The sequence below is a fragment of the Columba livia genome, chromosome 12, assembly GCF_036013475.1.
Source record: "Columba livia isolate bColLiv1 breed racing homer chromosome 12, bColLiv1.pat.W.v2, whole genome shotgun sequence".
NCBI classification, from domain to species: domain Eukaryota; kingdom Metazoa; phylum Chordata; class Aves; order Columbiformes; family Columbidae; genus Columba; species Columba livia.
Genome location: NC_088613.1, coordinates 9361273 through 9389073, shown reverse-complemented (window position 1 = coordinate 9389073; position 27801 = coordinate 9361273). Strand labels below are relative to the sequence as shown.

The 27801-nt window shown below is 41.9% G+C and overlaps 1 protein-coding gene across 7 annotated transcripts in view; it reads right to left on the bottom strand.

The window, feature by feature from the left end:
• KIAA1210 (KIAA1210 ortholog) overlaps window positions 1–27801 on the bottom strand; it is a 113150-nt gene that overhangs the window by 45381 nt on the left and 39968 nt on the right. For 4 of the 7 annotated variants that reach the window (XM_065077801.1, XM_005500434.4, XM_065077802.1 and 1 more), the window contains 7 exons: window positions 26802–26867; window positions 22811–23023; window positions 21638–21740; window positions 18985–20583; window positions 18080–18231; window positions 17288–17393; window positions 11425–13612 (listed from right to left, as the gene is read on the bottom strand). In XM_065077801.1, coding sequence (XP_064933873.1) covers window positions 13428–13612; window positions 17288–17393; window positions 18080–18231; window positions 18985–20583; window positions 21638–21740; window positions 22811–23023; window positions 26802–26867 — 2424 coding nt within the window. In that variant the 3' untranslated portion in view covers window positions 11425–13427. Of the gene's footprint in view, window positions 1–4247; window positions 4330–11424; window positions 13613–17287; window positions 17394–18079; window positions 18232–18984; window positions 20584–21637; window positions 21741–22810; window positions 23024–26801; window positions 26868–27801 lie in introns of those variants that run through there. The other 3 variants (XR_010475672.1, XR_010475673.1, XR_010475671.1) reach the window with 1 other exon arrangement.

The window sequence follows — 27801 nt, the reverse complement described above, 5'->3', positions numbered from 1 at the left end:
TGTGCGTCTTATTGACGTATGTTTTCAGAGTTTCTTCTTTGTGTTTTTTTTTTTCATCTACACATCCAACGTGGGAAAACGAATGGCAGAGTGTTAGGAAACTCCCAAAATAAAATACTTAATATGCCTCTGGCAGAAAACTAGTAGAAGGTATGTTTTAATAGTAGATGGAAATATTTCCACCTTTGATTTGGTTAACTGGGATACCTAGTTGATGAGGCTCTTTAATGCCATGGCTACAACCAAGCCTTCATTATCACACAGCTTATCCTAAGACAGCCAGACCACCTATTTCGTGAGATGTGCAGGCAGAAAATGGAGGTTTAGAATTCCTTACCTCTGTGGAAATCAATCGTATGTGGATCAAACTGCAGCTTTACCATGAGATATCACAAGAAGACCGTACCTAGGAAGCCCGTCTAAGATTTACTTCAAACAACAGAATTTGTTTTAAAACTAAAATTGCCTTGTTTTCACCAGCATACACCTGCAGACATCTTGATTTCTAACTCAGACATGGGCCAAGAAGCCTGTTGAGACCTTGAATTCAACAGCTACAATGAAATGGAAGCAAACGGAATGCAGACATTTCAAAGGTCTTTGGCTGTCAGCATTTCAAAAGACTGTAATGAATATCTGTCAAACCTCACCTTTGTGTTTCTACATGAAGGCTCCATCTTCTTCCTCTATGGTAAGGATGCCACTTAGAGATTCCTGAGTCACAAATGCAGATTAGCATTTGGATTTGAATTACAAGTCAAAAAACAGAGGCTGACTGACACAGAAATCGCATCCAGTCCATTTTATGGACCAACTGCAAAATGTAGACTGGAGCTGCAAATCTGGGCTGAAGCTGGCGGTGTGCATGGCAGTGTGGAAGGTGATGGGATATATCACACTGCCACTCTACCTATAACCACCTTTCTACATCATTCTCCGGATTTTTCAGGAGTATTACTTCTGAGGTTGCTCATTCCCTTTGGTTCTGCATTTCATATTCTTTTCCCTACTTGTACTGGCTCGCTTTACTTTCCACATTTCGTTATTTCCTGCCCATGGGCCATATCATATAATTTCATCAATATTTCATCAGAATGACTCCCTGCTGGAATCAGTATGGATTTCTGCTTAAAAATTGATACCGCAATATGGCCCCACATTTCTATCCTTATGCACCTGTTCCTCATGAATTATAATCCCTCTGTGTCTTAATGCTTCCATTCTTCACGTTGCTCAGAACACCAGAGTATTCTTAACTGTATTTAAACTATCAAGTGAATACAGTTTCTAAATTAGAACATGTATAAAAATGCCTTTTCTGTTAGCAAGTGGGACTCGACTGCACTATTTAGCTGATTTCACTACACAGATCACTTTTGTCTTCAGGCTAAACATTGTTTCTTCAAATTGAAGATGAAAACTGCAATTAAATATAGGCCACAGATGTTCAGGATGCAGAGGACAAAAATATAGGTTTCATAACTCGACAGTTATGCAACCAGTTGCTTTTCACATATTAAAATGAACATTTAATTTTATGGTCTTATTTACCCTTAATCTAAACTCAAATAAACCTATAAGGAGGTCCTTAAAATGGTAAGAGTTAAAGAAAGGTGCTTCTGATCTATTTTAATAACTGAAAATATTTTCCTCAAGATGTTAATTGTTTTCTAATTTATCTTCACACCCCCAAATACTCAGATACCCAGTTCTCCATTGCATTAATGAGACATCTAAATAACTTTGAAGACATTGGCCTTCATTTTGTCGCAGACTATTTTAAAATAAGATCACTATATAAAAATGTTATACACCTTACCTCCTGAATCTCATTTAAAGTGTCTACCCTGACAGTCCAAGTCCTCTCTGGGACGGGCTGCACGACACCCGCAGCGATGACACTCTCATCTAATACCGCACGGTCACACATGCAAGAGGCAAAATGTTTAGAGCAGCTGAATCTAGACTACGGAATTTAATCCCTTAGCAGATAAAAATGACCAGGGGACTAAGCACTTTCTGTACTTACATAAAAATCCTTTCTTCAACTTAGCTTCCCTCTAGTAAATCACACATATTAATTCTCTCATGCAAAAAGAAAGAAACAAACCAAACAAGTTGTTCTGTTTGCCGACTTAAACGGAGACAGAATGCAAAAATGAAATAATGTTCTTACAACTGTTTATACTTTTAGGCTGGCTTTCTACGGAAGCTTCACTTACAATACACTTACAATACCGCCTGTCCGTCATTTCTGATAAGTTTTGAAACGCGTGGCTGACTTTTAACCATTTTTTTGAGATTTCTACCAACTCCTTTCAACTTGGAAACTGCCGGCCAGTGCCCAGCACACACCCACACACACAGAGGGGGTCATGAGCTTCCAGGGGCTCTGGACCACCTGCAATGCAGAGCAGATGGCACAAGGGATGCGGGGGGACAGATGCGTCAGGAAATACGGAGGAGAAGGTACACAGCTGTGTACAAGAGCAAACTTCTTCAGTTCCAGCATTCACAAAACTAACTTCTTAAATATTCAGAAGACCCTGGAATATTTTGGCAGTATGAGCACAGCTCACAGAATGAGAAATACAAACTAAAAGGCTTGCTAAGTATTTAGCATTTTTTTCCTAAACTAAGGCCACACAGCACCATCTTAATATGAAATAACAACCCAAAGCAGAACAGGAAGGCAACAGATTTGCCTAGAGTCAATAAAGGCAGTCATTCCCCAAACAAGTCATTTTTGGTGATGGATGAGACAGGCCATGTAGAAATCTCAATCCGTACTTTACATTGCAGTATGAATATGCAGAACCGGTATGCTTTTATTTTTAAGCTAAAGAAGTTTAATTCAGACACAACACAGAGCCTCACAATACCATTTTGCAGCCATTTTAGAAGCAGAATTACATTCTAGAGAATGCAGATAAGAAGCACTAAGAGCCTACGATTTCTTAGAACAAAAACGCGTAAACACCCAGAAGAGCTCTTGGGCCTTTTGCAATGTCCAAGGATCTGGAAAACTACACAAACAAGACACTTAATAAACTTGAATTACAGCTGCTGGTATAAAAACCTGATGTGCATGTCTGTTCATTCTGGGTCCCCGCAGCCTTGCAAAGACAGAATCAGCTGCTCCCAACCCCTGAAGAAAATGTTCATTAATCTCTTCTAAGAATCTGACAGAAGTCAGTTGGGTTTGTCAGGTTCAGCCAAGCTGCATGAGTTGGATCACGCGAATCAAGAATAGAGTTTTACTGGTAACTCAGAAAGAGACAGAGAGATGGTTGTTTTAACCCCCTATAATAGCCGGTCTGAATCTGGCAGGCCAGCTCCTCTCCACAGCACAAAGCAAGCTTCTCGCGGTTTCTAAATGAAGCACAAAGTCCTTAATGCAGTCACTAAATGAGAAGTGGCATCTCAGTGGGCTGCCTCAGTGGATTAATTTTAAATGCATAATTCAATATAGACCCACATAAACCTTTATGAATAGAAATAGAGGTTATATAAGCACGTTCTTACAGCATATACTGCAAATTTAAAGGCCAGTTTGAGTATAAATCAACTCTATCTTTTATTAATATTTTCACTTTCCCATTGGTTCATTTCTCCAGCAAATGTGCTAATCAGATTACTTGCCTCACTCATACATTGAGATGCCTAAAATAAAAACTGCATTTCATTGCCAGACTTTTTTCCTCAGTCCTTTAAGAAAAGTTTGTGTCGGGTTTGTTCTGTGGAGGCAGGTTCATCAGTGATAGTTCAGCAAAGGCCCTGAATGTGAAACCATCGTTTCACACTGGTCAAACACCCCCAAGTCCTGCAGGGATCTGTGTTGTCTCACAAAGCCTGGTCTCACAAGAGGAGACAAGGTTCTGGACAAGCTTGTACAGGAAGATGATGCTAGGAGGCAAATCTGCAGCCCTTTTACGTCCCAGGAAACATCCTGGGTATCAGGTAAGAGCAAAGTGGGACATCTAAAAACAGGGCAAGAGCTCTGTGTCTGCTTTCTTTGGAGCCAAAACACACACTCCTGAGGGAAACCAGAATGGAAACCAGCTTCCTACTTTCAGCCCTTCCTAGCTAGACAAAATTGGCCTGCCAGCTTCAGATACAGGGGCACTTCGCTACTTCTGCTACAGTAAATGGTCACAGGTCTGTCAGTTGAGCTATCATTTCCATGCTTGAAGCATACAGCAAACTGACCAGTGCAAAGACTTTGGAAAGCAAAGATAAAGACCTACCTCAAAACTATTTTTCATGAGGTTGATGAACCATTTCCCATGAATCCATTTCTTCCAAAGAAATAATGGTATATTCACTGCACTGAAAAAAAAAAAAAATTAAAAAAAGTAAATAAAAAAAGAAATTAGTTTAATGATCCTAGAAATATAAAGATAGAAATATAAAAACAGTCGTATTTTTAGCTGGGGATTAATTTTGCCTTCAAGCAAGGCAAAACCTAACCCACTAAACGCCAGTTTTGCAAAACTGATTAGCAGCTTCACCAATCTAAAAATATGTCCAAAGTGTTACTACAATTTATTATTAAACATAATCAGATTAGTTGAAGTCAGAATGTCAGGCTTGGGCTATTAGTAGAAACATTTATCATTAGGTGTTAATAGTAGCAGCTATTCTGCTATTAGGCTTTATATTATAATGACAGCCTGAGTCCAAAATGAACACAGTTTGTAAGAGCTAGAAAGTTGAACGGGTTTTCAAAACAAAACCAATCCTCCGAATCTCCCCAAGCTTTGAGGGAGCTCAGAACCAGAGCGCTGCATCTGAATTACAGTTCCGCAATGCACAAAACCAAAACCTTAATTAGTCTACTTGCTGAACTCTGGAGAACAGTCTATCTAGCTCAAAATGTAGCTTGCTGTCTTGAGTCCACCATCAATGTCAACACAAAAGAAGAACATGCTGTGAACAACCGTAGAAATGCCTGCACTGTGTGTTGCAGGGAGACGTGAGCTTGCTCTGCTTTCTCGCAGCCAGGTGGACGGGGGTCAGTTTTAACCTAAAAGCCGTGATGCCATAGGCCCTGCATTCCATCAGTGACGCTGCTCACCAGGTGACACGCGGTGGCACCCAGCCTGGTGCCAGCTCACATCCCCGCAGCTCTGAGCGTGACCTGCGGTCAGAATGTCAAATCTCCCAGCCTGTGAACGTTCAGTGGAAGAAATGTCTGTAGTGGCATCGAGGAACTCAAGAGAAGCCAATGAAACAGGATCTTCAATAACAAACAGGTATTAATTACAAGTTAAGTTCTGAAAGGTCTACCTAGGAAACACAGATTTTTATCAAACCATTTTTTCACTACAGACTATCAGACAATGTGAATTTAGGGCAATTTCCCCCAACTTCAGCATAGTTCTGTTATAGCTAGAAAGAGACTTGACCCCAAGTTATTTACTGAGATTTATTTTTGAGCAATGCAGGAACAAAAAAGCCCAATTATAATCTTCTTCAGACCAAACTAATTCCATTGGCTTTAGTAGATCAGTTCCTGACTGACAGAGCTGTTCCTGAGATCCGAAAGAGAGCCCAGAGTGCCACTTAGCTCTGAAATCCTTCTCATTATTTTATATTTCTTCCAAAAATTACATAGAGCCTGTTGTTAAGTCACTTCCTGGAAAACAAACCACTCTTTGCTGCAGTACTGTGGTTACAGATGCCAACTGTTAATAAAAACAGACGCAAAAATCTAGCAAAAGTATCAGTGCTGTCTGGAAGACTGTCGGTTTTATCTGCTCAGTCAATCAAAAAGTGTGTGCGCACACTTCTGAAATTTTCATTATTAAGCAGAGCGAGAAGACTGACAAGCTGCCTGTCCAAGGCAAAGAAATCAGATGTTCTAGCAGCTCTGGCTCCAGACACTGCCAGCATTGCTGGCTCGACTTCTTTCACACGGCAAGAGCTATGAGAAACTCATTTTGAAGACCAGGTTATTATGCAACGGCCTTGGTTACATCAGCACAGCAAGGGAAACACTAGGGGAGAGTAAATAAATGTCAAAGCTGTGTGTCTGCCCGCAGATCCCAGCTGGGGAGAGCAGGAGTGGCAGCCGGTCAGCTCGGGAGCTGCTGCCCCCACCCTGCAGAGGCTGTGACTGTGGGACTCTGGTGTCCCCGGCAGCCCCCAGCGCAGGGCTGGATGGGCCCATCCCCGGTTCAGCCCCTTGCACCCAGGCCAGGTTCCGGTGCTGCTGGCCATGGCAGAGAAGGTGAAGCTGGGGCACCTGAAGTCTCCACAGAGGGGTCCAGGCATCGTAGTGCTCCATCCCAGCTCGCTCTGCTACGCCGTCAGCTTTCCAGGGATACAAACTGTCTTTCCACACAAGTGACATGCTCTAAAAATGAATTAGTCACGGCAGGACATCTGTATCATCTCATTGGGAGCTGCTGCCTTCAAAGGAGAAATCCATAGGGAAAATGACGGAATAAGATATAAAGCAGCATTAACGAATTACATTCCCACCTAATTCCAGCCAATTCCAGTGACTTTAGTGAAGTTGCAAATTAGACTGTTACTACATGTGAACTGAACCTGTTTGGCCAAATCAGTGGCCTGTTTAAAACACAGCTCTAGTTTAATGTGGATATATCCTAACTTGTACATCCAGCTGTGACAGCAAAGTCACATTATTTACTCCTGTATAAATAAAACATACTTCCACAGCTCACGAAGCCCAGCGGAATTATTTAATCCCACACACACAACTGGTAAAATGCTGCACCTTTGGGGGGCACATCACCCCTCTGTCGCTTCTCGAGGACTGTCCCTTCACTTGCCCACGTCACCAGTGACGTGGGTATTTAGCACAGCCAGAACAAGGTGTTCGCGAGGAGCCAGCAGGAAACATCTCCTGCTTCCTTAGCTCCCAAGGGTGCCGATGACACCACCGGGGAAGGTCGCTGTGTGTGGTTTAAACTCTATGGAAACACAACACAGCCCCAGGACTTTGACCCTTTCCCATACATCGCTGCAGTTGTGACAATGAACCCGTTGTGTAACTCGGAAAAAGTTACTTCAATGCCACAGAAACGTATTCCTGAGCAATGTGGAAAGCTTCTAATTTTAAAGCTGTCAACGTCACCCTGCTGTGTTGGAAAAACACCTGTAAAGCAAAAGTAAATTGGAGCCAGAATGATATAATAGGGAAAATGTAATGAAGTATTAGCTTAACAAAATAGGTTAGGGTGAACTTTGAACAAGGCAGTGTTGCCAGTATTGACAGGTATGTGATCTTGGATTTGTCAGCTTTTAATCAGATTTCTGTAAAATATGGCTGACTACAAAACAAGTTAAGTAAAAAATGAGTTTGATCCCACAAATGAGAAGTAAGAATGGTTAGACAGAGAAGCTATGAGGTTTTGTGTATCTTTTTTGTTAACAGATGGTTCTGAGGCAGATAGAAGAAAGGCTGGAATAAGAGTTTCAGGTACCAAACAACCTTTTCCATGTAGGTTATTTATGTCAATGCCTTCTTGCTGCCTTTTCATTTCTACAGAATATAAAATTATATCAATTAAATACTCCACACCTCAGCCATTTTCATACCTGTTTCTTGTTTAGTGACTAATTTGGTTTGTAGATCAATCTAAAAATCAGCAGTTAATAATCCTGTTTAGATAATCTGCCTCTAGACTTTTTTAACTGCCTCTAAAGAAATGAACAGCTATTAAAATATATTATTTTTATATCTCTCCTAGCACAATAATAATAGCATCTCACATTTTCCATAGTCAACAATCTGCCCTTCAAGCCAGGGGAAGCTGCTGAACTTTGGCTTAGCTCCCTTCCGAGACGCTGCATTTTTAACACGCAGATGATACAGCAGCAGTTCCATTTGAAGTGCCATGGACTTGACCAGCAGGTCACACCACCCTTTGATTTGCAGTGCGGTCAAGGTGCTCACCTGCTTAATGTGGTTCAGAACAAGGAATAAGGTCTGGTAACAAAGCGTAACCACTCCTGGACCAAATAAAACGGAACTTTTAACCAAATGAAAGAAAATTTAAAAAGAAAAATCTGTGTATGGCAGTGGGCATCTCTGATGCGCTTCCACTCATTTCCAAGAACATATCAAGTTCTGCTGCCTCATGTGCAGAGAGAAGAGATGCATGAAGAGATTTGTTAATTAAAGGCCCCTTTCAATACCTTTTCTTGGGCTTAGAAACATCCCACTATGGAAGAGTAATTTGAATTGTAGCTTCCCACTCTTAGCCTTTGTTTCTCAACTTGAACTGTCATTCCTCACTAGTCATTTACCTTCATCCCGCCATGCCCCTTCATCCATCCAGCTGGAAATACCTGAGCAACCTTTTTTGTTCTGTGCAGATGCATGGGTTTGTGTTCCAAGTTCAGAATTGACAGTTTACTTCACCTGCCTTCTTCCATAAAAGACATTAAAAAACATTTTCAATGAAAAACAGAGGTTTCAGTCAACCTCTGCACCAAAAACTAACCCAGACCGTAACAACAATAGCCTGTAGCAAATACTGATGCTTTGGGTGCGATACTTCCTGATAGCATAGAAGAGATAGAATGCAACAGCTACAGCAAGAAAGAAATCAAGGTCAGAATCCTAAACAGATGCTCAGATTTCCCAAATATGAGAGGTTCCACAGTTTGTCATATCTTATAACCACGATAAATGTTTAACAAAAACATAGGTAGGCAAGCACACACTAGAGGAAAAGACAAAGAGAGATGTTTGCCTTATTTATTAGTCTGCTAATCACATCTCTCATTACCAGTATCCTTCCAACGTATCACCTTCCAGTAGCAGTTCTAAAGGACAAACTATCCGCACACGCCAATGTCTTTGCTGTATTGATCTCTAAAGCACTTCGCAGAGCGGATGGCACAAGCTCAGCAGTTACAGCTGTTCTAAGCTGAGAAATTCTGCTGTAATGCTTCAAAACAAATTGCGTTAATATTTTAGACTGCAGCATTTAAAAAGACGTAATGTAATACTAGTTAGGGGGGCCTCTCTATCCAAACTTTTTAATGTCAAAAGGGCTAATGTTTAGTGTTTTCAATATGAGCCTTTCCTCACTATTCTCAGACTTCCCTTCTGAGTATGGCAACTGAAATTAGTATTGGCTTGTTACATCTGAATTTTAGGATTTATTCTTTAGGTCTGTTTATGGAGATGTGTACACAAGATTATCATAACGAAAGTGTTATCAGAGTTGTGCTAGAGCTGAAGTGTGCAGCTTTGGAAATTTTGGAGTCTTTTTCCCTCATTTAAACGGGCTCATCCCCCCGTCCACAAACCCACTCAATTACAAGTAGCTTCCCAGCTGGATGATAACATAGATTCTCTTTTAGCCCAAGTCTTTACAGCTCACCGTTACAGCAAAATGAATCACTGTAACTACAGCTAGGTGCACACCAAGTTGCAGTTTGTCCCTCTACTATTCCTGTAAAATCGGCAGATCCTACATCTGGCTGGGATGAAGATCAACCTCTAGCCAGACAGCAGTTCTTCTACGCAGCAGAGTTAAAATGCCAAACTGCAACGCTCTTTTTGGACATGTTCACACACCTTCCTGCACAGCTCCACTGCAGGACTGAATTCATCATGTAAACCAGTTCTCGGGGGCTTCTTGTAACGAGGGAAAGTTTTTATTCCCATACTTTACAGCTCAAAAACCTCTGTGAAATCACAAACAGAAACACACCTCTCTTTCAGACCTATGCATTAATGGAATAATGGAAGATTCTCTGCATTAATGAAAGCCTCCAGTCTCCTTACTGCAATGGTGTACATATAAATGCATCCTGAAATCTTCCTGCAACACCGAGAACCCTTCTGGGCTCCTCGGGGATGGCACCAGCACCCTCTGGTGTCACACAGCAGCACCAAAGCCAGCTGAAACCCCAAGAGCTCTTTGTGCACAAGGAATTTCAGGGGCAGCTTTCTACATCCTTCACTGAAGATCCTGAGCCATAAAACCAATCAGTGACATTCTGCAATGAACTCTGCACTTCAAGAAAGCTTATTTGCAAAGGCACTGACTGTGTCTAGAAATAATCAAGCAAAACGGACATGGGCTGAGGCAATTTCCAGCACAAATACAGGCTGGGCACAGGAGGAATTGAGAGCAGCCCTGAGGAGAAGCACTTGGGGGTGTTGGTTGATGAGAAGCTCAACGTGACCCAGCAACATGTGCTTGCAGCCCAGAAAGCCAACCGTATCTTGGGCTGCATCAAAAGAAGAGGGACCAGCAGACAAAGGGAGGGGATTCTCCCCGGCTACTCCACTCTGGTGAGACCCCACCTGCAGCGCTGCCTCCAGCTCTGGGGCCTCCTACATAAGAGGGACACAGACCTGCTGGAGCGAGTCCAGAGAACCACAAAGATGATCAGAGGGCTGGAGGACTCCTGTGAAGATGGGCTGAGAGACTTCGAGTTGTTCAGCCTGGAGAAGAGAAGGCTTCAGGGAGAGCCTATAGCAGCCTTCCAGTACCTAAAGGGGACCTACAGGAAAGCTGGAGAGGGACTTTTTACAGGGGCATGTAGTGATAGGACAGGGTGTAATGTCTTTAAACTGAAAGAAGGGAGATTTAGATTAGATAAAAGGAAGAAATTCTTCCCCAGGAGGGCAGGGAGGCACTGAACAGGCTGCCCCGAGAAGCTGTGGATGCCCCATCCCGGAAAGTGTTCCAGGTCGGGTTGGACGGGGCTTTGAGAAACCTGGTCTGGTGGAAGGTGTCCCTGCCCATGGCAGGGGGGTTGGAATCAGATGATCTTGAAGGTCCCTTCCAACCCAAACCATTCTATGATTCTATCAAATGAGCTTATTATACAAGTTATTTGCACTGATCAATATACCTAAAAACTACGCTAGGACAACAGGAAATCAAAGCCATGCTAACACAGCTATCAACTTCTATAAACACATCAATAAATCACTGGTATTTCAATGTTTATCTTAAAACCCCTTTTCTAAAGTTTTGTGATTACACAAGACTCAGTTTTGATATCTTTTTCTACGTAATTTTTGTTCTCTCAGTTGCAGAGAGAAACTTGAAAACATTCATTTCAGAAATCCAGCAGTCAAGTAAAGTTCAAACATAACATCACAGGATTCTCATGTATTTTTCTTCCTTTTTAAAGCAACCCCAAAATGTCTTACAGCAGCTGGCTAGCAATACCAAAACACATTCAAATGACTATTTACAAAGGTTGCTGTGACCACAAGGGCCGGCCTTCAAGCCAGCCCTGTACTGAAGAAGCAGTAACTCCCAAACAAAAGGAGAGCCATCAGTTCTCTGGTGGTGTTTTAAACAAATAGTTAGGCTTAGAAAACTTCATCAGTCTGACCAGCTTTGTTGGTCAGTCCTAGGCCACACAAACTCATCTCAAAACAAGATCTATGTAGTATATCCATATATAGAGCCTATATTGACCAAAGACCTCTTTTTATTTGTTCCTTAATGAGTGAGGGCTATTTATCACCCTTCCCAGGAATTATATCATTACTGGCAACAGCATTTAATCGTAAAACAAATACAGGAATGGAATACAAAAGAGTTTCCTTCAGGATAATGATTACCAAAACATATATACATACCAAACATGTAAGACAGAAATAATATTAAGATCAAAAGCAAACACAGAGAGAGAGATTATAGTATCATTTGCAGTACTTTGGGTGAAGGATCACAATCCACACTGATAAAAAGATAAAACAGTTTGCTGAACACAAAAATGAATGTATTTTACACAGGGTCAGTAAGCTTGTGATAGGGTGGCAGCTGTACAAAACCTCAGGAGTCAGAGCTGCATATGTTCATTTACATTACGCTCAGAAGCTTCAGAGAAATACAAATGTTTCAGTTCTTTGTAAGAGAAGATATGCTTCCTAAAATAGAGAAAAACAAGTAGTAAAATAGGCATGGATTACCAAGCCAATGTGAAACTCTTACTCTTTCTGGTGTTAGTTCAAAATAAACAGTATCTATAGCTCCAGTGAGCCTACTTGGGTAAGTTTTCACTTTATATAAAAAATAAATCACAGTCTAGCTCCTAATTAATACTGTCTTCAAATTGTAAGAGCTACATATTAAATTCAGGCCAAGACTGGAAGATTAAGGTCTTGCTCAAGCTGATCTGAAACCAAATTTTGTGGTTTGCAGCTAATCCTTTCAATAGACAATGCTTTCCTTAAAAATACCTACCAGCTTTCCAGCTAAAAAGTGTGCATCAGCCAGGTCAGCCTTCAAATTTTGCACTGACGGTAAACAAAAACTACATAAATGTGCAATGCTGCAAAAACTGAAAAGGACCGGTAAGTGCCACTACCACTTAAGCCAAAGATTCTTTTCCAAGTGTCTGCTTTCCTCAAAGTCAACAGCAAAACTTCTGTCAACTTAAGTGACTGCAAGGCCAAGCCCTGAGAGAATAATCCTTTCCCAGCTGCACATTCTTAGACTGATGTTGAGTTACTGGTTAAAGACTGAGGAGGCAAGGAGGAAGCAGATGCCCCTTTTATCACTAATATTAAATACAACTGACGACATACACATCCACATGAACATGGAGAATAGAGTGGCATTTGTTGAAAACAAGATGCCACCTTTTACGCAGCAGACAGCTCCCATCCTCAAAACACTCTTTGAGACATTTGGCTGAGGAATCTCACAAAAAAATAAATCACTATTTGCCATATTAGAGAAAGGACTTTTTTGGTGTTTTTGTTTTTTGGTAGAATGCCCAAATTAACCCCCGATTTCCAAAACTGTAACCAAAAGCAGGGTATATGCTAGAGTGTGGTGGTTTTCCAGTGCATGGGGGAGAACGGGTGTGTGGCTCTGGGCCATTCCAGCGGGCATCAATGAGCAAAGCCCAAGACGCACAGCACTGTGACTTCAAACCACCCAAACCCCAGAATTACTGGAACTCACAATGCTGCTTAGATCTTGTAGCTATCACAAAACTTTTCCTTTAACAATCAGAAGCAAAGTCCCAGAGCATTAGAGAAAGAAATGTGATGACATCAATGCCCATGAGTCACGATGTGTCAGTGCACTATATCTATTTTATAGCACACATTGATTTCTTAGCCAAAGCCACATTGCACAAAATACTGTACGGTCTGTGGAAACCAAAACACCATATTTTGTGAGGAAAATGTTTCAAAAGCCCGAAGCATGTCTTCTTAGAACATCACTGTCAGATGTGTAAGGATACAACAAATTGATCAAGTTTTCCTAGTATTTGGTAGTAGGAAATGCTCAGCTTCCTAATACCTCAAAATAATCCTGCAATGGCATTTCTTCATTGTCTATTTACACACATCAGTCTGATCAAAAGTTTTAAGGCTCTTATTTCTCAAAAAAAATGGTCACAGTAAAGAAGGGATTAAACGGAGTTAACGCAGCTATTGGCAATACAAAGAAGGATGCTCATGTCATTTGCTGTTGTACAATCTGGGGCATTTCGCTCCATGCTTTGGCTTTCTTCTTGGCCAGGGACAGCCAGGGTGGCTCGGCAGGGCTGCAGGGTGTCATTGGCAGACTAGAGCAGTGCCTTGCTTCCTTTTCAAGAGCAGGAATCACCGATGCTTCCTGAGCAACAGCTCCAACTTTACCTGCCAACAAGAAGATATCCATCACTCATCAGAAGGCTTGAGAGTTAAAAACTCAATTTTTGCCAATATTTCCTTCTCTCTAGAGCAACTGTTCTACAGCCCAGGATGTTTGTGACTCAAAAATAAGTCGGAGGAATTGGCTATCACTAGCACTATCTGGTCCAGCTACAACAATGGCAAGGAATAGCTATTGCAATGGAAAAATTGATACTAAGCTGTTACTGAATAATCTGCCTATAAAAGAATCTTTTCTTCAGTTCCAACAGCAAGTGTCTAAGCCCTGAGAAGTGAAGAAGTTCTTCAAAATTCTTCAAGCATGTAGAGACTACAGCCCCACATATTTTTATAATTCATGTTCTTGGCTAACTCCTTTGTTAATCTTTTCAAACTCTTAATTACCATGACAGTGAACAGCAAGGAGTTCCACAGGCTCATTCTGCTCTGTGAGTACAAGAAAATCTAGGAATGAGATGCCTGAGTATGCAGGAAAATGGAAAGGAAATATCTGCAGGGCAAGGATCACCCCAGGCTTGCTGTGCGGTTAAATGTAACTGGTGTACGTTTTTCAACACTGAGAAGTCTTAAAGATTTTTTTCAGTCTTCACTGATGGCACAAATATTGCTCAAGCAATATTACTAAATACTAGGTAGGGATCAAACCAGTGCTTTATGTTCTTGGACTTGTAAGCCAAGAAGGTGGGATTCTGGTGAAGCTAGCTGCTGCTCTTCACACAGCGTAACACAAGCCTGGCATCCTCACAAAGGATGGAGAAATGCAGATGACATTCCTTGTATGGCTTTAAGTTACTGTTTAGAAAAGGTCTGCTCCATCCATCTTGTTAGAAAATGTTCAAGATCAATGCCTTCAGATAGCCTGGAATGGGGCTTCATGGAATGCAGCTCTGAACAGATGCAGCTCTCATTTCTCAAGACACAAGTCTTTCAATGTCGTGCCCTCTCCATCCATTTCAAACCAGGCAGTACTTCATTTCAGTGTGTGTGTCAAAACAAGAAAATTCAAACTTTTCCTCATACTTCATTAGTGTGAGCGTGGCATGCGGCAGACGTGATGAGGCTGCTGTGCTCCAGCACAAGAACAGAGGACACGCGAGGACCTAATGCTAAGTACAACAAGATTGATCTTGCTTGCTCTGAAATCAATGGAAAATCAGCTCCATCTGTCACACTCCAAAGTGGTTCCTTATCTCCACTCAGGAGGTCTCTGGTCTTTTTAAAATCCTGGCTTGTTGGTAGCTCTTGCAGGAGGTAAGCAATACTTGGGAATACTGGAGGAAGCATACTGGCCATTAAAAACAAGCTGCAGCGCTACATACAAAGAAAATTTTTCAGAAGTATCCAAGGATACTTGGAAGTATCCAAGGAATGTAAAGGTTACTGAATTTTTTATTTTGGAAATGGCTTTTCACATTTTGGGAGACTTCCTTTGTTATAAGTAAAAGCGAGTCTTAAGCCCTTTGCATGCTCTCAATAGCACAAGGTAAAACAAAACCCAAAAGTGGTGGTTTGTGCCTATTTGAGGGAAGACAGGCTTTGAGACAAACCTCACCATGCTTAGGGTGAAGTGGCAGAGAGAAGAGCCAAGCTTAGTAATCTTCCCTTGGTTATGACATGGGCTGCCACGCAGCAATAACAAAGCAGTCACACTCAGTAAAGTAAGGATCTGATTTCCTGGAATTGTCTTCCAAACATAGCTGGTTATGAGCTGTCCTGGCTCTGGCTGTTGTGTGCAGGTGTATGCATTGCACAGAAAACCTCAACCATCCATCGAGAAAACTGCTAACAGTTAACATAAACCAAAAAGCACGATCCAAATTAATTAATAACATCCTTTTCAACACCAGCACCTTCAATGAGACAAATTGCTGGCTGTGCTAATGGGAACCAAATCAGAGGAGAGTTTACATTTGGGATTCCCAATTTCCTACTCATATGCTGACAGTGCAGAACGTTTCCTAAACAATAGGGCATGGTTTTCTGAGCAGCAGAGGAGCAGTGTTTTCCTTAATATCAGCACTGGTCAGAGCTCTTTGTGATACTCAAGGAGTGGAAGACTAGAATATGCCTATAGACGCTTTTCCTGAAGGGGAGGAAACAGTCACTGGATGTCAGGAAACTAGGCCAATTCTTGGGAAGAGGTGATGCAGAAAAACTGGTAATTCTGCTACAAAGTTCACAAGTGGTGTAAATTCTAGTAAACGAGTAGCAGTGTACTTGGTGGGGTTCTGAATTTCGACTGAAGGTTGCTAGGCTTCCAAGTTTTAGATGATTCAACACACAGAAATTCAGCCTGTTTATGCCAGCCTTTCAAAGGTAGACCTTCTTATCTGAGCAAAAATCTTGGCCTGTTTATGTTTCGTCTCTCACTTTGCATTTAAAATCATAAGACGAAGTTGGCCTGTAGCAGAAGCATTTTAAAAAACCATTGTATTTTAATCACACACACACAGAGGCTGGCAACTGTCATCAGAGCCTCTGTGTTGGTGCATGTCCTCAGCCGGTCAGCTACCTGTGGTAAGGGAGAAAGCTTGTTTTGTAGGACCTGTAGATTCAGAAATGGCTAACAGCTCTATAAACAACTACTACAGGGAGCAGGCACTGAGGTACCCCCCAATACAACAATTCTGGATGCTGGTGGATTAGAAGGGAATGTGGCCAGGTGCACGTGCTCTCTAGACAGAATCCTTTACTGACAGTGTCAGCAATGGGAACCTGCAAGGGAAATGCCGCTGCTCTGACACAGAGGGGCATTTCTTGTCTTCTTAGGCTAGGCAGTATCCGAAATCAATACCTTTCAGCTAGAATAATGTGCTCTTACAGCTGAAGAATTGGCTTATCTATATCTAGCTGTAGCGTGTCTCCAAGGTCTGGCACCACACTGAGTAAGCAGGGAGAGATGAGCTGCAGCCCAGCAGTAGCCTTGGAAGAGGTATATGAGTCACAGTGTCTGAGTCACACTCTTCCCCTGCATCTTTCTCATAAAGATCACAGCTAACAGGGCAGGAGAGGGGCCATTGAGCCTCCTTGTTCACCTGACGGTGCCACTGACTCTACCTAAATTACTCTTGATACATGTTTATCTGTTAAACACATCCAGTAACAAAAACTGCACACACACTGTAAGAAACATTTGCCATTCCACACTTCACCACTCTTACTGTTAGGAAGTATTTCCTAATGTCTAAGCTAAACCTCCCCTGGTGCATTTTAAGCTCATATAAGGCAAACAGGATAGTCTCATCCTCAGCAATAAATAACAAATTAAGTTGTCTTCTCTAGACTAAACAACTCCACTTTTACCAGGATTTCCTGGCTGACTGGTGGTCTAGAAGACCTGGCTTTTTTTCCTGCTATATTTTGGACACTCTCCAACTTCAGCTGCTACTCTTTAGTACTGACCTTTGCCAGCAATAAATCACCATACTGTTTATATGCCATTCCATGAACCAGCAGAGGAGATAAAAGTTCCTCACCTGCTTTCTCTGCTGAGTGAGCAAGCCAGTATATGGACTTATACACAAACCATATTCTGAACAGACCTTACACAAAGCGTGCTGATTATCAAAAAGGTACCTATCTCCCCAAATTACCTGCCACCCTCACCACTTACTGGTGTGAACTGTAGCCACTATGTAAAGATGTAAAGAAAGAGAATACCTGCTGCAGCAGACACACTGGTCTTCATTTGCGTTTTCTTGTCCTGAGAGCTCAAGCTGGAAGGTATATTCTTCTTCAGTGTGTGCTCACTAGCACAGATCCCTTGCTACAAGAGGAGAAGAAAAGAATGCAACTAAGAAACCTGCAAGGCACTGGCACTCATAAAGCTCTCCCAGGCAACATTTCTAAACCTAACTGGAAATGCAGCAAACCCAGACAAGGATGGCTGGGGACATCCTGTGGGAGAGAGGGAGAAGGCAAGGAGGAAGACAGCTGCTACAAATACAGGGTTATTTCACATGCAGGCAAGTTGGCCTCTCTCTTTTATGCATGGGGAATTGAAGAAATTGCCCGAGCTGCAGAAGAAATGTATGCAAGAGTCAGTGGAAGAGCCTGATTTTCAGTACACAGTGTCCAGTCCAGAGCAGAGCAGTGAGCGCAGTCTGTAAGTCATGAACAGCTGAGGCAGCGAGTGCAACTCAAAGCACTCTTGGGCTATGTAAATACATTCTGGGCAACAGGAAAGCTCTGAAAAGGTCCAAGTTTGAGTAGTACAAAGCAGCATATAGGAGGATCCAGCTCTGAAACTAATCACTGTGACAGTCACAGGTGTGTTTGTGCACCTGTATCAGTTGTCTGTCTCAAAACATTTTAGAGACCAGTCCTGAAAAATCTCTCTTTTGAGTAGTGCTCACAACTGCCTCCCATGAAGATGATATTGAACAGTTTGCAAAAGTACCCAGGCAATCTGGTGCAGGATTCACACCCAGGCAACATTACTTGGTACTCTACCTCCTCTTGATCCACTTTGGTCAAAGCTTTGTCTTCAGCTTTACGTTCTTTGGCAAGAGGGTGTTCCTGGAAACCCTTTTGTTTTAGTTTTGCCATGGAGACCCAAGCTGGTTCAGAGGAAGCAGCTTCCAAAAGGGGAGAGGAGACTTTTTCTACAAAAGAAGCATTTTTGAAGTAAGGATTTAGGTCAAGTCAGTCTAAAGCCAGTGTTTTGCATTTTAAATCATTTGGCATTTGTAATACACTTCAAACACTGCAGAGATAAAATTACCTTCCCTGATGATTTTTGTCCTTGACAATAACTGATTTTCTGTTTATTCTGGAGTTTTTTACCTTACACTGTTTCCGTTTAAGTCAATGGCAGAACTCCCACTGAGATCATTGTGAAACGGATTTTGTCTTTGAAGCAACATCCTTACATTGCAGATTAAATGAGTATGATAACCCATTATTTTTTCATTTAGGCAGTAAAATACAGGTCGCCTTTTTACTTTCAAAATATTTTAAATGAAGTGATTGTAGAAAAGAAATAACCACACCTAACACAACTCCTAGTTACGGTTTGAGCTGCTGCAGTCTGGAAAATTAACTTCAAAACAGCAGCAAGTTTTAAAAAGCTGTGTTAAAACTCCAACTGTATCCACGAGTAGGCCGTACCAGAAATGTTTCAGAGGCCCTTAAGCTATTACTCTGTTGTTATTCTTGCTGGAACATACCTCTCATTAAGATAAGCCAAGAATTCTCTCGGCTGGCCAAATCAAGCCATTTAAATTATGGTGCTGAAGACATCAAGGCCAAATTTGGTCCTTGTCAAGAGGATTTTTATCCTTTCTTTGCCACTCCGCCAAGGTTCTTACACAACCACTGTTTTCTATGATATTTGGATAAAAACACAGCATAAATACCTGAAGGTTTATGACCATTTTGCTTCTTCGCCACTTCTTCTGATCTTATCTTGGGAGGATTTTTGTCTTCTAGGAGATCTGCTTTTTTAACAACTGATTTTGTGCTGACAGGAAGGCTTGGGGGTGGCTTCCCAGCGCCCCCCGATCTCTGATCCTCCTTGACTGATGCAGAAGCAGCAGTAGGAACAGCTGAGGGGAGTTGCTTTGGACACTCAGCACGGCTTTCATTCTGGTATTTTAGTAAAGAAGATGTTCTCCTTAGCCTGACCCCAAATGGGTTTTCAACATTTTGTGCTTCATGGTCAGCCCACTCCATGGAAGAATTCAAATGCAAATCACTGTCCTTACAATGCCGATCGAATCTGTCCGAGTTGTTTTTTGCTGATTCCTGGATGACTGAATCAAAACGTGTGTGCTCTTTGGTCACTCCTTCAAACAACTCTGGTCTTATAGGGGATGTTGGGGAACTTCTGGTGTAGGAATCTTCCTTTGAATTTGAACTCCCTGAGAGAGATCTTTGCCATGCTGGTGCAATGGTAAATCTAACTGGTTTAGCAGAAGCATTCTTCAGCCCACTTTTTACATTTTCATCTGCAGATGCACTGCCTTCCATGGTTTTTCTGTGAGAAGCTGTACTGCTTATCTGGCACTCCTTACTGTTATCATTGGAAGAGATATTACTCTTCAAGCCCACCAAACTTGAAGAGGCAAGACAGCCAATGGAAAGTTTTTCAGGAATGTATGATGTGTTGGCCTGTTGACTGCCTTGGTTACCCCTCGAAACAGGAACAGTTTCTGCTGTAAAACATACTTCCAGTTTACTGGGAGGTAGCATGCAACCTGCTTCCGAGAGAGATGCAGCAGTGTCCATTTTGTTCTCTGCATTGCCTTTGGATGACTGAAATTCCATTATTTCACAAGGGTTTTTGTCATTTCTTGTTACTGAACTGTTTTTAGGCTTCAAAACAGTCACTGTCTTGATGTCAGAAGACGACTCTGAATCAGCTACCGCAACCTGTGAAGTGCTTGGTGCAGTATCTGTGACAGCATGGTCAGGATGACTCTCAATAGTTGCCAAGCAGGCTTCTACTTTGCCAATAAATAGTGGATCCCCTTTTTCCTGGTCTTTGACATTTGGGTCCACAGAATTTACTGAGGACCTTTGTGCAACACCTGCCAATATATCTATGCACTCTGTTTCCACATCATTGCTAAACAAGTCAGCTACTAGTACATCTGGAAACGCAACAGCTTCTCCTTCAATTTGTTGCAATTTTGGAAGTGCAGATACTTCAGTATTAGTATTTTGCTGATGTAATTTCAATTCATCAACGGACTCATCTGAACAGTATGACGCTTTTCCACAGTGATGTTCCTCCAGGTTCACTGGAGAAGGCTCAGGTCTGGGAAGGGGTGCAGCTGCTTTGCAGTGATGCTCCATGCCTGGAAGGCACGCACCCTCTTGCAGCAAAGCACAAGAGTCTTCGGCCACAAGCGTTGAATCACAAGAGTCATGGGCAGCATCAGTGGGACTTTTTATATCTGGCATCTCCTTAGAACCGCCTCCCTTTGCACAATACCCCACCTGGGCTGATAAGCCTATATTAAACAGAGGAGAAGAGTATGCACTTAAAGGTTACGATTCAAGCACCATCTGTATCTGTAACTCATTCCAGATAGTGCAGTCCTTTAGCTTGAGTTCCCCACGTCTGGGCACTGTTGTCTGATAAATAAGGCTGTTAAAAGCATATTCAGAAATGGGCTGTCCAAGTGAGGAGACTAATAAAGTTTTCAGTTTGAACATACCTAATCCTAGGAATGACTGAAAGTTGTTGTCTGCTTAAGGTACACTAAATCAGCTGTTTAGTTCTTTTCTGTGCATACCCCTAGTTGTAAGACTACAAGCCAGATCTCCCTAGACATTTCTGTCTAGAATGATCTAGAGGATTTTCTGTATTTAAGCAGAACATCTCAGCATCGGGTAGCTCTGCCTCCTGCAGATCCAGGAAGGCTGCTGAACATCCGGATAGCTTAGTTGTGTCTGCATGCACAGTAACTCCGATGTGTGCATCAGGTCCTAAGTCTGCCCTGACAACAAAGCGCCAACATTCCCACTACACTGCAGCATTACCATCAGCCAGTGCATTTGTAATACAGGGCTAAAGAGAAAAGGATTCAGTGCTGTTTTGGAGACAATTCATTTGTTTTTACAGTTTACAATTACAATTTTGTTACCACTAGCAATTGTCTATTATTCAAAGTATAAGTGGGAAGGTAGCAAAGGAAGAGCTAGTAAACACAAGTCACTTTACACACATAACAGATACAATGCCAAAGTTAAGGTTTTTTTGAGTTTCCAAGAACTCTGATCCCCAGTCAATGAGATCGAGCCAACTGTGTAGCACAAGCCCTTCTGAACGTGATACATTCACCTCATGTATTTTTTTAATGCTGCCCTCAAAGTTCACCATTTCAGCACCGCTGTGCTGAGTACATGACTTTTTCCATCATAACACTTCAGCAGCCAGGATTTGTTTTATGATATAAAACCAAAAGATGTCTAGTTTAAAAGGACTTACAATTCAAATAGGTCCTGTCAGCATTTGTAGAGGAGTTCGAACACCCAAAGTAGCAATACATAACTATGTATTACCTTCCCAATCACTTTTATGCTGGTCATTCTGAAGCAATTCTGTTTGATTTCCCTTCTTTTCTGGGGTTGCAGGAAGACATGCTTCATTTTCCAGCTGTTCCACCTAATGAGGGCAGTAAGATCTTTTAATTAAAGAATAACACACAAAAATTGTATTTTATAGACACACGTTTAGGAAAATCCAAAACACAGATACAAAATCCCCATGGTGTGATTTGCCAACACTGTGGGTAATGTACTATTCCAATTAAGAACCTAGGAATCATTCACATATAAAATGTCAAAGGCAACCCATCGATATCTCTTGAATCTGAAACATTCTAGGACTGACATATTCTGAATGAACAAGTATGTTTTTAAGACATCACCCAAGCTGCCTAGTGGCATAGAACAGACCAAGCCAGAGACATGATCATTGCTTCTGGTCTCTCTGACTGACACTCCACAATTGGCTTTTCTCCTTCAGCACTGCAGTGGTACCAGCTGCAGCACAAAGAATATCCAGCAAAGACGCTCTATGGCCCAAGTTTCCAAGAAAACCTCAGTCTGTATTATATTCCTCCTGGATTCCCCTCCTCATCCGCCACTGCTTCCTCGGGGAAGGGCATTTCTAACTCCAGGACAGATTATCATGCATGATTCTCTGATGGAGCGGGCAACACATGGTACGCAAATGTTATACTCTTTTTTGTCTGTCACACTCTGGTTCAACAACCTTTTCTAAGTAGTGAACTTCATCTTCACAAGGTGTTTCCCAGAAGCCAGGATGAGAAGCGCCTCATCCTAATTTCCCACATGAAGAGCCACATTCCTTCCCAAAGTCCTTCAGTCTTTCTTCTGACATGCAAAGAATTAAGTTAATCTGAAATCGTAGAAAAACACTTACGTGTCTTGAAAACTGAAAATTAGTTTTTCAAACAACAGGAATGTTTTTTACAAATGAAGGGTAACCCGCAACATTTTTTGCTAAATAATGAAAAACTCGAGTTGCACTTTTCTACAGCTCCCATGATATGCAAGTTTTCTGAGTATTTTTTGTTGGGTTGGTTGGCAGAAAATAAGTGGTTTCCCTTCTTCCCATGGAAGAAAAATTGGAAAAAATTTCTCAAATAATAATTAAAAATTCACATGCACTTCCTTCTGCGCAGTGATTCTTTTCCAGAAAACACCTACCTGGGGGCTTTGCTGATTCTTGCTGGTGAAGCCCTTCTGTTTGCGGGGGTTTATGGCAATCCTGTGCCTGGCTGCGGAGGTGTCCAGGCAGCCGAGGGGACTGGCAGGGGTGGTGAAGTCAATGGGAAGGGAGCTGCTGCCTCCTGAGCCGGGGGCCCCCGCAGCGGCAGGGGATGAAGGACTGATGGGCCTGGAGGAAGCTCCAGAGGGTCCCTGTAAAACACAAACACGTTACCGTACATTTTGCTTGGCTTGCCCACATCTCTGGAACGATTCCTTTGCTAGCTCATTCCATTTCAGAAGCCTGACATGGCTGATTTTTGGATATAAATCCTCACTTTAAAAATCATGCCTAATGTTGTCTCTGCATAGAGATTACTCAGTTCTGTGTGTTCAGCTGTATGTTACACAAAAGTCAGAAATACGTCTCTCCCTCTCCCACAGTAAGAGCCTCAGCTGTTCCTCTTCCAGTTCTTATCTGAAAAACCATTTGCAATATACGTATGCACCAGCAGGAGACACTGGTGCAGTTTTTATAGCCGCCTTTTCATCTCAATAATGTGACACTTTGCAGGAATATGTTATTAAAAACCCACAAAAGTACCATGGATACTTGCTCCTCATTACCTCTGTTTGTAAGAAAATTACCATAGCTACTTTGCTCTTTCAATATCCACTCTCCCAGAGAAATTAAATACTTCTCACCAACAAGTATCTCAGACCCATCTTCCAGACAGCGATGTGCATCTCACCCTTGCAGCAAAGCTGCTCTGGGGATCTGAACACCAGTAACCTTAGATTATTCTACCAAAAAAACCAAAAGGGTTTACAGAAGTGTTTGCGGAAAAGCCCCTAAACATGCAGTTTGACTGGTTTTGTCACTGTTCTGAAATGTAGAACAGACTTCCTGCAACATTTTAGAAATGTCACAAACATGCCAAACAAACTTGATTCAGTATAACATACCTGCTATTTTGGCTTTGGACATAAAGCCAGGTGAAACTCAGCCATTTGACTCTGCTTGGCATTCAGATTATAGTTTTATTTAAGCTTAGGATATAACACAGCACTTAAAACATGTATGGTGATGAAGTTTTAAGGATAATGAAAGCATCTTCCCATCTGATCTACAAAAATTGTCTAGGTACATTGCTTTGTGTTTATGGTAGCTATAAATTAATTTCCTTATTGTCCATTGATTTTTTTTTTAGTTTCTAGATCTGAAATAAAACACAACAGAATGGATGGCAAATACAGACTCTTCTTACAAAAAACATACACATTGTGAAAGAGAGAAAGAAGAACACAGCTAGTAAATACGCTAATTATTGTTATAATTCTACAAGATTACTGATAAACCTGTAAGGATTGCTAGAACTTACAAAAATAGTAACATCGCTACTCACTTCTACATACAACTTCTGCTTTTCATTTATAAAATTACAGTTGTGCTTATTTAATATAAAACCACCTACAACTAGTATCTGAGCTAGTGCTGTAGATCAATGGCATCCTCCCTACTCCACTGAGGATCCAGGGTATTCTTTCCTCTGAGCACTGACTGACAGTTGGTACCTTCTATCCAAGACAGTGGAGCAGGTGCAGGGTTTCCACAGCAGTGTTTAAATGAAAGATAAATTGGGTGTTTGTTGGTTATCACACAGTTGCAGGAGCCTGCACAAGGAGAATGCTGCAGCTAGGAGGCCCATTTCCTAAAGAGTGTTTGTGCCAAAACACTGTCCCCAGCCCCTGAGACCCTGTTTTGCTTTAAATCAGTCTGGGTTGAAGATGCCAAGGACGTCAGATTTCCGTAAAGACTATCTGGCAAAGTCAGAGTAATGCTGGTTAACGTCTCAGTGAAGTCACTTGCTGCCATAGCCTCACATTTAGCTTTAGATTAGTCAGAAAGTGGGTATTTATAAATGTGGAAGACACAGAGAAGTTACACGGGGAACACACCAGGGTTTCACACAGAAGCATGAAGCTCTTGGAAAACTCAGTGAAGCAGCACAAGGCAAAGAAATGAAGTAACTGTCATCTGCAGCGAGATCAGTACAATAGTAAAACGTGAACCACTACACTGTGAAACTCCAGCTTGCTTAGGATCAAATCCTCTTTTTCCTTTACTAAATACACAAAATTGTTCAATGGAATAACTGGTGCAGATTTCTTGGTGCTCTTCACAGTTTTCCTCATCTTTGGGATGAGGTTATTCGGGTTACTAACTTGTGTTCTGCTAGCTCAAACCCTGGTATTTCATAGAGAGTTTCAAAAGCTACTGAAAAAAATGATAAGTATTTACTAAAAGGTTTTTTATTTTAGATTAACACATGGGCAAGATTTCTGGTAATCCAAACTGCTGACTAAGAAAAATATTTACGTAAAGGAACACACATGGTACTGCAGAGCAGCCAGATTCCCAGCGAGGCCAGGAGCAAAAGGAAGAGTCTTCAAGTGGGAAACTCTGTGTAATATGGAAGAGAGAAAAAAATGTCTCCTGTCCTGTCTGTCTTTCTCATAGGAGATGAGGTTCGAAGACTAAAAGAGCTCGCAGAACTGGATAGAAAAAGGGCTTTTTGCATCATAAGGAAAAAATAGCATGTATGCTTGCAAACTGGAGCATTTTAGTCAAAATATGACACAGGAGATGAGTTAATAAAATGTACGTTGAGTAATGATAAATACAAGAAGTTAATAAAAATAATGACAATCCAAGTTACCTAGACCACTTGGACCCTTAGAGTTGTGTGACTAGTAGTCTACTGCAAGAGGGGGGACATTGCTTTATCTGTTTATCCCTAAAGCAAAAGATCCAGGAATGACTGAGCAGGAGAGTGTCTGATCTCAACCATGGACAGGAAAGCTGAGCTGGTGTTGCCCAAAGGCCGCTCTCTCCCTTTGAGAAGTCTGGCCAAAGAGTGAAAGGGAAAGCTTCCATAGCAGTGGGGCTGGCACTAACTGACCCTCAAGATGTTGCCCTGGCTGCTTAAGGCCTCTTCATCAGGAAGGCACCTTCTAGGTACCCTGTTACCTCTGCTTTCCTTGTGGGCTCTTCTCAGTTTCACAAAGGGTTAAATTGTGGTCTGTCTTGTGAGCTTCTCAGACAGTGATTCTGTACGAAGGACCACAAAGCTTGAGTCAAAATGGTCTGTAGCTGTTCTGGACCCATAAATATTCCCCTTTTCAGCTAAATGGCAGATCACTTTGCATATACAATTGCAAGGGCTACCCCATGGACGGAATCAGCCCTGTTGGAGTGGTGGCTGCCTCTGCCACCGGCATTTGAAGACCCCATTGGCATAACTGTGGTCTGACTGGTCTTTCAGACATCATATCAATGCTGGAGAGAGGCAATAGGAGCAAACCTTGCAGGCCTGCCTTGAAAGCATGAAATGGACAGGAACTCAGCTTTCAGCAGCAGGAAAGTCAAGGTGAAGGTCCGCCGGGCTCCTCTCCAAAAATATGACCTCTGTAAATTTTTCTGAGCTGGTCAAGGAATAAACTGTAAAGGCCTGACAGCAGAACCTGCTGCTGCGGGTGCTCGCTTATCATCCAAAGAAAACTACGAATGAACACAGAGCTGCTCCTGTGGAATACCTGGCGTCAGAATGGGCTGATCCTGCAATCATTTCCCATGATAAGAGACATGCGGGGCATTGCTCACAAGCCACTGTTGATGGGCAGGTGTTATTAAGCTATTACTGCTATTGGCTATTAGGGCCCTGGGACATGGAAGCAGAATTGAAGTGCTTTGCCTTGTCCAATTCTCTGTTGTGTAACTTCACCAGTTCACTCTGCTGTTCACACGAACTACTTACCAGTAGATTTCCGTCTCTCTTTATTTGGTTCTTATTCAGAAGTCTGTGCAAGGTACATTTTCAGTATCATTTGCATCACTCTGGACTGTTCATGATTTGTTTGCTAGGATACATGGCACCCAGAACAGGTTTAAGAAAAAAAAAGTTTATTAGCAGGAAAAGTAACTATTTACCTGTTCATCTTCACTGTCTGTCCCGCCTAAACTCAAAGAGCTATGACGCTGAACAGGGTTGGAGGACTGTGGGATAAAATAAGGAAGAGGGTAAGTCAAGGGAAGTATCACTTTTGACTGTCTGGGACTGGATATCCAGTGCTAATCATGAGAAAACACAAGAGGAAAGAGAAAGGAATGGTCGCTGAGTCCCTGCCTCACAGAGTAAGTTTCATTCGTTCATTGGGGGATCACATATAAAGTCCAGGAGCTTTATCCTGCTATGAGATTTGCCATGAAGGTTGACCATGAGGTGATATATTTTATAGTTATTTTGGCTTATTGTTTTAAGACCTTTGAATTTACAAATGCACACATGCTCAATTTCAAAATCATGCATCTGCTGTGAGCAGGCAATTCCTGAGAAAGAATATAACTCATGCCCCCTCTGAGTCCCATCAGCATCTGTTCTCCTCAGACTCAGGATCATCACCTTCCTGTCATTTCAACTGATAGTGCCCTAGTTTTGAGCTATTTTATTCCAAAACTAGTAGCTGTTTAAGATTTTCTTGCATTCCTCATTATTTTTGTTTTCCTCACTAGCTTTAAAACACCCAAAACCTCTTCTCCTTTCACAGGTGCAAGAAACTGCCGACCTCTGCAGCTCCTTGAAGCTGGAAGACATGGGCGGTTTGTGCAGTGTGTGACCCTCAGCTTGTTCTCGGACTGAAGTCACAGTAACACAACACTCACCCGTGAATAATTCACTTTTTATGCTTTCTGCCATACAGACCTGCCAGTAGAGTCGGCCTTGCCCAAAGGCACTGAGACTTGTCATGTCAGCTTAATTTCTCTCCCCTTTCCCTAGTGATATAGGTCACAACTGCCCCAGCACTGGCCTAGATAAAAGCACAGAAAATTGTATTTGGAAGGGGTATTTTTAAGGCCACTTCCTAGGTATTCCTCACAGTGACAAGTCCACAAGCCACCTAGGTAATTTGTTCTAGTTCTCACTGATCTG